We start from the raw sequence: 12433 nt of genomic DNA on the forward strand, positions 1-12433 counted from the left end.
TCTGAGACTAAGATTGGACCTAGCCGCACCTAGACTCCTCTCTGAAAAGGAGTTTAGAAAGCAAGGGGGTCTATTCTGAACCTCGTGACTCAACGGGAGGGTCCTCCTTATCCCCTGCATACACAGTCTCTCTGTGAATCATTCCAACTCAGTGTAACTTAATTTTCCTTTATGCGCTTCCATGTAGTAATAGAGTGAACCTTGCCATCTTCGAATCTATAACTAAGTCGCTGTTTTGATCAATTTTTGTCTAATCACTTTGTTAATCACTGATGACTGAGTGCTATTAAAATATCACAATCAAATCCTGCAATTTGCCACAAGTAACTTCTAAACTGCTACTAAATCGAACTGTGTAAAGACACTCATTCATGATAAACTAAAATAAGCAGCAGGATTCACAAACCTGCATTCATGACACTCGGGGTGCCATTTTAATTCAGTTTTCTGGAAAATGCACTTGAAAAATAATTCTTGGCATCAATAAGCTATCAGCAACTGGAAATCACAATTTCTACAAAAGAAATAAGCTTATATTCTTTTGCCTTAACTTTTCATATCCAGGGAGCACAACCTGTTCTCAGCTTCTTTCTCCAGAGCATTAGGTAGTATGTTGTGGTGCTATCCTGGGCAGGAAATGCTGGCCTGTGAATAATGATCCAGCCATTGCACTTCATGGTATGACAAATTTAGTCTTACAGAGCAAACAGTTGCTTTGAAAGGTGTAGTTTAGCACAGACAATCCTATGAATTAATCTTTTCCTCTATTCCAAAGTTTTCTAAGACAGTGAAATTCAAAGTCCTAGTTCTCCGACAATCCAGAATGTAATGTGCATCCATTAAACTTCCTCAGGCTCTCAGAGACTACTGAAATGAAGCCAGAAACTTAACTGGTACCCAAAATGTCCTATCAAACAATAGTAACACACAAGATAAGCATTTAGGTTTGTCAGCCTAATACCATGTGTTTCTCTAACAGCTTTTCAGGCATATGGCTGTTTCTTCAATCACTTCATGCCTAAACTAAGTTAAAAGAAAAAAAAAAACCACTCAGGTAAAAATCCCCAAAGCATCAGAAAAACATAACAACAATTCACATTAGACCTAGGGAACGTGTTATGCGAGAGGTTCACTAAAATATGACATTCAGTGTAGTATTTTGCTCAGAGACAGGCAAGAGCCACGACTCGTACCCAGACATATGATTTGTTTCCCTCAGCAACGAACTCACAGGAGCCAAAAGTCCTGTGATGTGACTAAAACATCCCATTTACAAATAAATTGGGGAAAAAAAAAAACCAAACAACCAATCCACAACACAATCATGCTATTTATTAGAAAAGAAAAGATAGTATTCAGTCATCAAATGTAGGTTTGAATTACTTTATAAAAGGAAAAAAATAACCTCTCTTCTTATAGAAAAAATATGAGGTGCTGTAATTAAAAACCCTAGTCATTCAGCATTACTACAGGGCAGGTTTATTCAACTAACTGTTCAAAATTTTAAAAAGTTTTCATTTGTAATTTTTAAAATATCAAATAAATAAATTATTTTTTATTATCAGCCAAGGGTATAGTGTTTCCATATTAACACAGTTTATTATTTTTATCAGTGCCAATAAGTACCCTCTCAAATGCCCCTTGGAAGCTGGGGGGAAGGGTTTGAGAGTTACATGAAGTTTAATACGCGTCCAAAACAGGTTGCACAATGATGCACTCCTGTAAATATTATGCAAAATGCAGAGCTGCAAATCTTCCTTTTAACTATGAATATTTCTGTTTACATCTTCATTCACAGCAGTCTGAGGCTACCTTCAATTTCCTCCTTTTCAGTACTTTCAGGAGAACAGAACATAGCATTACAGAAAAAAATTCACTGAAAGCAATTTAAAGGCATCAAATTTGTTAGTTGTCAAACTTGCAGCAAGTCTCCATCGAGAGCACAACAAATGTCACACAGCCCTTGCTTTAAGATAGTCTAGCCTGTGCATGAAAGCTCTTATTCACCTCAAAACAGAAGGAGGAATATATCACAGCTCCGGAGAAGTTATATTCTCAATCCAGGGAAGAACTTTTTTTTCTTCCCACTAAAAATAGTTAACCTGGGGCCATGAAAGAATGCAGGCTGCAACCAGTTTTTCTACCACTTCAAATATAACATCCATTCACCTGAAATAAAGACACTTACCTATTTTGAAGGTTATATAGTTGATAAAAAGTTACATAGTTAATTCCTCTACTGATATTAAACAGACAGTTTATAACTAGCAAAAGATTAAAAAGATGACAAGGAATATGTCAACTGCACCACAAAAATCTTCTTTTCTTGCCTGAAAGATTGTGCCATTGGTGGGGGAGTAAGAAGGAAGGGAAGGGGGGAAAAAAAACCCCAACAACTCTTGTACGTTCTTGCAAAATTTTTAAATATACCCTACCCCCCTCCCTGAAAAACCTTATGAAAAGGCTTTGGAAATAACTGTTTCTAAATCTACGTCGGGTTTATAACTTCACTTTCCATCACTTCCTCACGAGGAAAACTGCCATGTTTTCTTAGGTAATCAGGAAGATGCCTGAAGTCTTAGAAATCTTAACACATATTTAAGAGATCTGGCGGCTGCTTATCCATCTCAGGCATACTTTCTGTTTAGATCTCCCAGTAATCCCCTTGAAGAAATACAGCAAATAGATTTTTGATTTTTTACATGACCTATTTTTCAAACTGTTTTATCCTTTTTATTACAAATACAGTTATAAATCCTAAGATACCCACTTTGTATGTACATGCAATTTGTCCACATTGACAGACAGATCCATATACAGATACAGAAGTTTCCTGCGGGTGTAATGTCAGTCACCCTTTGATGGCTATTTTGTATTGCTACTGCTTATTGCTAAGCAGCAATGCAGATGCTAAGCCAAAACCTTCCTCAAGGTTCAAAAGTTCCAGGACTTTTGCTTCCTATGGTTTAAGACCAAGAGATCACAGCCTGCTCTCTCCAGCTTTTCAGGCACTGTACTCCTGCAATCATACACAAAGCATGGCAGCAGGGAATTGGCAGGTTTTTTTCCCTCAAGGAGGAACATTTTGAGATTGCTAGATCAGCTATATTCATTGCAGCAATTCAACAACACTCTGAACAGTGTAAAAGAAACAACCCCAAAAACGCTGAGGAATAAATATTCTCAGTTTGTCTTCAATATATACAAAACCCAGAAATACACATAATTTATTGTGCTAATTTCTACTTTTCCTATCAAGCTGAAGTTTATGGAAACCATCTCCGTCATCTCTTGTCTGCCTTCCAGGCTTCCCCAGTGAGATTAATCTGGAAGTCAAGCCTTCAGTATTTTCCTTATTAGATAACTTAGGTGCTGTCTCCAGCTTTGAATCTCCACCTATTCAGATATTTAAAACTGTTAGAACAACATTTAGGTTGCAAGCACTTGGAAGTTTTACACTTGCCTGCAAAAAGTCAGTTTGATCTACTTCAGCATGTGTAATACTACCATCTTAAAATAAAACATGCAATTTGAAACAAAAATCTCCTGTTCTTGTCAGGACCACGAAGTTAATTAAAAGTTCATAAAAGTTTATAAAAAATCTTACAGATTATTTTAAAAGGAAGATAAGAAAATGTGCCCTGCAATATGCTCTAAGATTTATTTAAGTCTGAAGCTTTAATAGTTTGCAGCAGGTGGCACACCACACTAAACTGGACTTTATGTATGACAGCCATTCTCAAAATCACCTCTGCTTTTTTTTTTTTAAGTGTTTAAAGGCACAAACACACAGTAAGTCCTCTAGGGCAAGCAAAATGAAAGGTTGGCAACAAGAAAATCACCTACCAGTTTCCTTTCTACCTATTACCCCATCTCTGCCCTCCCTCCACCTCTGCTGAAGGACTCGATAACAGCCAGGATCTCAGAAGCAGTGGCACAACTCCCCAGGCTGACAACTGCTGTCAGCACCCAGCAAGGCTCAGATGTACCCTCCTCTGAGCTGCAGTCACACCTTTGGTAACAGTGCAGGTAATCTCAAATAAAGCTCAAAATGCTCTTTATGCATCTATCTCTATGGCACTTAAGACTAGTAGACATACCACAGCTGTGTTAGTTCTGTCCGTCTAGCCCTTCTGCTCACTGGCTCACAAAGTCTGAATCTGCTTTAGCCTTTGAAAAGACCAAAGCCGTTTCTGCCTAGAATAAAAAATAAAAACTTTTTTTTTTTTTGGGGGGAGGGGGTGTTCATAAAACGTAGGTATCTTTTCTGATGCTAAACTAGGCTGCTATACTCTACCCTTTGATTCAGCTTGAAGAAAACATAGTTGTAAGTGCAACAGGAGACAGAGAATTTTTAGCAAACCAAAGTTTCTACTTTTCTCTCCACAAAACATCCCATCAACAAAAAAGCAGCCCCCACCCCACAAAAAATGTAACTAGGAAATTTTGTGTTTTGTTTATCCTATTGTACATAGCTGTCCTGGTTTCGGCTGGGATAGAGTTAATTTTCTTCCTAGTAGCAGGCATAGTGCTGTGTTTTGGATTTAGTAGGAGAAGAATGTTGATAACACACTGATGTTTTAGTTGCTGAGCGTGTTTACACTAAGTCAAGGACTTTTCAGCTTCCCATGCTCTGCCAGGTGCACAAGAAGCTGGGAGGGGGCACAGACAGGATAGTTGATCCAAACTGACCAAAGGGCTATTCCATACCATATGACATCATGCTCAGTATATAAACTGGGGGGGATTGGCCGGGGAGCAGTGATCGCTGCCCAGGAACTGTATCAGTCAGCGGGTGGTGAGCAATTGCATTGTGCATCACTTGCTTTGTATATTATTATTACTATTATTATTATATTGTTATTATTATCATTACTATTTTACTTTATTTCAATTATTAAACTGTTCGTATCTCAACCCAGGAGTGTTTCTCACTCTTACTCCTCCGATTCTCTCCCCCATCCCACTGGAGCAGGGGGAGTGAGCGAGCGGCTGCATGGTGCTTAGTTGCTGGCTGGGGTTAAACCACAACAATAGCTTTGATAGGTGTTGCTTACATGGCTGCTACTTGTTTTGAATAAGATAGGCAACGGGGTTGTCTATTTACACCGTAAAAAGCTAATTGTAGAAAAAGAATGTTTTCAAAGAACAGTGGAAAGATGGCTACCGCTGAATCCTTATCTGAGCTTCCTCAGGACTAGAGTTAAGATCCATAAGCAGGTACAAATGATCTCTCTTATCTACGAAATGAGGAAATTATGTGACAGAGCCTGGGCTTAGGCACCATTTGAACAGCAGGCTGAGTATGATTGATAGCAAACAGATCTAGCTTTAATGCTTTTGGAAGCTGAATATCTCTCTGTGACTCACAGCTTGGACAGCTCATCAGGGTCATCTGAAAATTTCATCTGCTAAGACATTCTGTAAACTGTTAGACGCAGCTATGTCGCAGATGGCATTGCATGCGCTCCTCAACCAGATTTTGTAGAGCTGTCAACTGCCTTTTAGTCAAATACAGTATGGAGATTTTATTGCTTTGTGTTAGTACGTCCCTGTGAGGATGACTTAGGCTGGCATTTACTTGTGGGATCAGTTTTCTGATGACTAACTAGATGAAATTTTAGCTGCTCTGCCAGGCTATGTTGCTAGAAGGGTGTTCAGTACTCCCCTCCTTTTCCACAGAACAAAGGAAGAGGGTGGTTTTCCCATAACTATTCAAATAATAAATTTAATTAATAGCTCAACATCATTTTCTCCCTCCTCCCTCATTTTTTCACAAGACAGATACTACCTGACAACTGTTGCCGTCTTCTCCAAGGGTTCATGTTTTCCATTCAATTTGGATTGCATGACAGTGTGACTCCCCCTCCTACTCTCTCTTCTTTTGCTCTTTACTTCCAAATTAAGACAAAATACACATGCTTTGTTTAACCAATCCTATTTAAAGTTATTTTTTCTCAAGATCTCACCTAGACAATTAATTTAGCTGGCTTAAGAGTGTGAATTTATTACTTTGGTAATGAAGCTTAAGGAGGAACAGCAGTGGGGAGGACAGTTCTCGTCTCTCTTTTCCTGGGCACGCTCAAACGGCTGGAAACTCAAGCACCCCCGATACTTACCACTCCACTCTTGCTAAGCACTTAACACATTTTGTCTTAAATGAAATTTCAAAGATGACTACAGAACATTTTGATTCTCTATGCTTGTGAAAAAGGCCTTTGGGTGGATTACAAAAACGTAACACAAACATATGACAATATATTTTAGTACATAAAACAGAGAAAGTTACTAAACCCTATAACATATTGTTAGTATTTTTACTGGCATCTCACCAGTAGTTTCTAAGTCTGCATTTACAAGATAGCAAACTAAATTATAAAATAGACTTATTTTAAAAAAAGAACTGTAAATTATTAGTTGGCCTCTAGAATGGGCCTATAATCTTGATTTAGGCCTGAATAAGTATCCACATCACAACTGACACCATGACTTTGCATTCTGTTTTGACAGCATTACAACAGCGAATGACTGAATAAACACACTGAATAAATGGTGGTTTCAGGCACTATGTCTCCAGGCTGGAAAGATGCTTGTTAGAACCAAAGAAGCAGCTTCCTATTGTCTTTGCACCTTCATTATCTGTCTTGAGATTAAACCTCAGTATCCCAAACTTCTATCAGCAAAACACTGTTAGAAACTTCTGAACAACAAATGTTATCATCTGCCTTATTTTTCCAGTCTTTCCCCATTCTCCTGTATGTTCATCGTACACAATTTCATCCTTAGTTCCTACCAGAGATTGCTGCACCGTAACAGGAAATCATCAAATCTGCAATTTCTTTCTATACCATTACTCAACTGAGTTGCATAATACAGAGAGATATTTCAAGTTATCCTGGTAAGAGTACATTCTGAAAGAATGTGGACTAGGGCACGGCACATCCTCACAGTAATCTAAATTACACGCATTATTTCATAGACTAAAATTTTGGAAGAAAATGTGTGGTTTTATTAGTTTCTCAGGGAGCAGGAAGGGATTCTTGGTATATCAAAATAGAAACTTAGAGAACAGGCAGTTCAACTTGATCAGTAAATAAAGCAAGAGCTCCTTTTCAAGTAATTCAAGCAGGCCTATATTTGATTTGATAGCTATATAGAGCTTATATAGAGCTATATAGAACTTATATAGAGCTTACCTGAGCTAGTGCTCGTAAGTAAAAGCTTATACGTACAATAAACACAAGGAACACATTTCCCTGAGCTGCCACATGAGCCATACTAAAATTATAGCCCAGTTTGTATGACTTAACCTCTGAAATCTGAGAAATGACATTAAGGAGATATACCAGATACTTATCAGCCTTCTGCTCCTCCTGCTTTTTATTTTTTGTTCTTTCTAGTCAGCATTTGTTCAATTTTTCTCAACTTTATCTGCTGTGGTGAAACACGGGTTTTAAATTCCAGCCACTTTGGAATTTTTAAATTTATCATTTTTAAATTTAAAACAACTAACAGTTTGGTATGATGAGATTTAGACACTGCATGTTTTTATAATCAAATGAATAAATGCTATACCTCCAAGTTCTTTTACGTTCAAGATGGCGTTCTGGAATGGCACCGCTTTTATGCTAAAACCTAAAAAGAGAAATAAAGAGTATTAGTAAGTTATTTGTTAAAGAGGCCATTTGAAATCAGTTGCATACATTCATAAAAGACTACTTTTTTCACCAAGAACCAGGATTTTGCATGGGAAATTCTGTTTCAATATGATGTTTAAAAATATCAGTTATAAGATGGAAAAAAAATAAATCAGTATGAGCAATGAAATTTGCAAAGATACTATTAAATAGCTGGCATACATTAAATTCAGCACAAAACTTCCATCCAAGCCATCTACCATTTGGTAAGGAGTTAGTACAGAATATACCTTTATAAAATGATCTTTTAATGCACCTGGAACTAAAGTTTAGATTTCAGATCACTAGTAATATGAAGTGATCCTTTTGCAATTTTTAGGAGATGTGGAAGACAATGTGCAATTCAAATCACTGTTTTCTTACATTTAAACTTCACAGGTTTTGGTTACACCTAGAGTATTAATCCTGTCTATAAATGTTATTAACAGAAAGATCCTTTTACAGACCTGAGTGGTATGTATTAAAATGGTTACAAGCACGCTGGAAGTATCTATGAATCCTCTGTTAGCCTATTATATGCTTAAAACTAAAAAACTTTAATAAAGTTTGATGTTTTCCCTTAATTGGAAATTCAGACAGCCAAGAGAAAGGGAATATGAAAGGCTTCCAGCAATCCTTCAATATACTACATACTAGATTCTGCACGTTTAGTGCATGCATACATGTAAGTGTATATAATATTTAAAATAGGAAAAATTACATCTGCTCTTTCTCTTCCTAGAAAGGAGCAAAAACTGGAATGGACCTGAGTGGCGTTGATGAGTAAAGCAAAAATACAGGTTATAATTTGAAAACTGAGTGGAGAAGTTGTCACATTGGATTCTCAACCATATTTTCTAATATAGCACATATGGGTAGATTTATTATAAGCTGAATAGCCTAGATATACATGATTTTGATTTGGATGCTGCCTAGAATCCATTTTCATTTTTCAAGTTGCCTAAATAAATGATGGCATTTTGTTGCAACATATAAGAAATTTAATTTTAAAATAAATCATATTTTCATTATTTCCTTTGATAGATCTATACTGCTATATTACATTGCTGTTACTATTGCTTTCAGAGTCCAGGTGAACTTGCACTAATTTCAGGTGAACTCTAAAGATAAAGGGGGGGGGGAAAGAAGAAAAAAAAAAAAAGACTGAGTTACTCAACAATTTCCTTCTAACCTTTTGAGTTATGCATTGACATCTTCTCCACACAATGAAGTGTCAGATCTCTTTAACATTCCTAATAACACCACTACAAAGGCAATGGGTTAATTATTCATCGCAGAAAAAAACCAGTTTTACTTTGTTTACTTACAGTTGTATTAAATAACCTCATGTTCTTGTATTTAAACAAGGATACACTGAAAACCAGTTAGGGTTGCTAAGGGACAATCATAAAATTCAAGCCCATGAACCACAGCTACAATATAAAGCCATATAACTATATACACTAGTTACACAACACCCACTATCTGTTCCCTCAGCCAATCAACCTTACTAAATCGTTGTAGCCACAGAACCAGATTTCTTCCATCTCTATGACCTAATCTGTCCTCTTTCTGAACTTTGCAGCCAGGTATCCCTTTTTCCTCACTCTACAAGTTTGTTTTTGGTTTTTTTCTGGTGTTTTTTATTTTTAATCAAAATACCCTTTTCAATATTAGGCATTCTGGTTCATCTATATCAGCATGCATATTCAAATTTTTTGAACTTAAGAAACCTTTTAGCTGTGGTTGTTGTGTCTGGTTTTATGTATCTTCTCAATGCCACTGGAGCTTTTTGTAAATTGATTCTCTGATCTCAGTCTGCCCTTACTACATAAGCAAGTCTCTTTGCTGATCTAAAAGAAAGGATTATCACCAGAAATAAACATTTCCATTACATTTATTCTTTTGGTTGCTAGCATATACCACAAGGCAGTACTGACCAAGTATGAGAAGAAATAAATCCCAATGTAAGTTTCAGAACATCACTGTCCCATTCTATTTTATAACACACTCTCCTTTTTTCTGTCTGTATAACAAGACTGCTTAAAAACCAAAAGAGAAGAAACAAACCTTTTAAGGTCTGTCTACAGTAAACTGTGAATGTCCATTTCCAAAGATTCTACTTACACCACAATGTATGTTCTGACTTTCAACATATTCCAAATTGTATGTTTTCATGGATATTCCCCAGTGTATGACCAAACACTGAAAGAGTAAGTGGTAGCTTCAAAGCAATCCATTAGGTACTTTCAAAAGCAAGATAACTAAGCTGAAGTTCTCTACCACCTTTGCTATGCATTTCAGAAGTTACCTTTGGGCAACATTACAGCACACCATGGAATAAAGGCAGCATCCTACCTGTGGTAGACACTATATTCTCCGGGCTTTCACTGCAAAGCTGTGACAGAAGACTTGTCTTGCCAGAACCAGTGAGGCCTATGCAAACCAAGTCATATTCAGGTCGTGGTGGTGGTGGTCCCTTACAGCAAAGTGCTCTAAAACACTGCCGGGGGGGGGGGGGGGGGGAGGGGGCAAGAAAAGGAAGAAGTTACTTTTTTGCAAATGTTTTTTCAACAAGGTACTAAAATTCGAGTTTATAAATTTAAAGGTGCTAGAGAGAAGCAGATTATTATTCCAACTTACCATTTTGGCAAAATCAGCAATTAATAGACTGAGATCAGCTCAACTAAAATCTATAAGAGCTTTATAAGAAAACATAAATATACCCATTAATTTTTCACCTAAAGCTCATAGAGCTGGATAGAGGAAAGTGACTTCCATTTCCTGAATAGCATGAACAGTGCACATACACTGAGATAGGCATGTGCTCTGCTCAACTCTGTGGTTGGGTATGCATGAGTTTGCTTCCTGTGCTAATTTCATGCAATACCTGGTGTGAACATCAGAGCAGCTCCTGAGCAGCTGCTGGCCAGGCTCTCCCTGTTGTCACAGGAAAGAATCAGAGAACTTTGCTCCATTGATGTCCTTCCTGGGCTTTCTTTGGCACATGTTCTGAAGGAGGACAGCACTCATCCTACCTTACAATATCAGCTGTTAAAGTGAGACCTCTCACTTTCCCTGGAGAAGTATGAATTAATGATAATATAAAGAATAAAAATCACTTACACAAAGCCTACTTCAGAGTTCTGCTCACATCTCTTAAACAGTATTGCCAAATTAGGCCAAGCTGATCAAAAAGGTCCCTTAAGACCTTAGTAAAGTTCATCAGAACCTTCTTTATATGTAATATGGAAAACATTTATGTAAAAAAATCTAAAAATATGCCATTCTGGGAAAGCTAGGAAGTTTATATTTAAGGTATGGGGTATAATTACCCACTAATGTCCAAGATAGGTCCCCCCCCACCCCAATATACATATACCTTTTTCCCCAATATCTGCTACCTTCACATCAGAGGAATACATCTGCTATAGCAAGGAAGGGAAAACATGTTTGTGCAACCACTCCTCTCACACATTCTGTCTTTACATAGTCCAGCTCTTGACCCTTCAGCAACAGAAACCTGAGTCTCCACACCTGAACTGGAGCTCATTGCTAATTTAATTGATTTTTTTCCATCTTAACCACAAGCCAATCACTACATTGGGTAAAGACACACAGTCTTTACAACTCTAATCTAGTTGGTCTACATGACCACCTCGGCTCTCTCGTTGAAGACTACTGGAGGAGCAGAGAAACTGAACAGACATCAGTAAGGGACTACTGCAAATAGTCGTCTAAAGAGAACGTGATTATAAAAAGATAGCTCACTGACTGCAGAACTTTTATTGGGTTCTTTCTGTATAGATGATAAATTATTATATATGCTGCTGAAACAGTCTTCATTGGTTTAAAGAAGCAAAAGATATGTTCAGGGAAAGTTAAGAAATTCCTTCAACACCTTATAAAAACATGAAAGGAAATATTTTAGGAATAAAACCATTTACTGTAATAGTTAAGCTGAGCAAAGGCAACAGATTTTAAAAATAATTTTTTTTCAAGAAGGTTTGCCTTTATATGTGTGTCCATAGCTAGAAGGAGTAAACATGCCTTCTAGCTTTATTCACTGATGTCAGTTTATACTTATCCCACAGACTCTACAAAGCCACAGCAAATATTCTACTCTGGTACTTAAGTGAGAAAGGCCAATTGAGTTCATGGCACAACATAAGCTCCTTCAGAGTTTCCACTTAAAGGATATCAGGCTGAAGGCCACATAAAATTCTTGAAAGCTCACCAGAGCTCCTGAGGCTGTGTGTCAGGCCCTTTGCAGCCAGTCTTTAAAAGGGATTCAATTTGTCCCCATCAGCACGGCATCTTTGCGACAACTTCTTGATGTCATATTGAAAAATATAAAGGAATAGATGAGCCGATGAAAGTCCATGCTTCTCACTTTCCAGACACTGTGCCAGTTCTTGTGCAACCAGACACAATTCTTACGGCCCCAATGACATTTAATAACCTGCAGTTCTGTCAAAGATAATTACTGCCCTTTGTAGGACACATACAGAGGCTCTGTGGGTGACAGAGGGGCTCCACAGGCTGTTTTTGTGAACTTCAGTCTCTCTTTAGTGCAGATTCCTTAAGTCTAACTTAGCCTGGAGAGTCTTTATGTGCTGTTGATTATACATACGATTAAAAATCCAGGTCAACTCACATGTCCAAAGTGGCATACGCAGACTCACCACCCACCCACTCATCCTTCACCAGTAAGCACAGTTAGGTATCAAAGTTTCTGAGGTGCAGCAGACACTGAA

At 37.5% G+C, this 12433-nt stretch overlaps 1 protein-coding gene across 1 annotated transcript in view; it reads right to left on the bottom strand.

Moving 5' to 3' along the window:
- The window catches only part of LOC142596444 (ADP-ribosylation factor-like protein 15), a 277477-nt gene that overhangs the window by 139189 nt on the left and 125855 nt on the right, over positions 1-12433 (bottom strand). The window contains exons 3-4 of the mRNA XM_075725541.1: positions 10035-10179; positions 7576-7635 (exon numbers count right to left, since the gene is read on the bottom strand). Coding sequence (XP_075581656.1) covers positions 7576-7635; positions 10035-10179 — 205 coding nt within the window. The remainder of the gene's footprint in view (positions 1-7575; positions 7636-10034; positions 10180-12433) is intronic.

This window comes from Pelecanus crispus, chromosome W (genome assembly GCF_030463565.1).
Source record: "Pelecanus crispus isolate bPelCri1 chromosome W, bPelCri1.pri, whole genome shotgun sequence".
Lineage (NCBI taxonomy): Eukaryota > Metazoa > Chordata > Aves > Pelecaniformes > Pelecanidae > Pelecanus > Pelecanus crispus.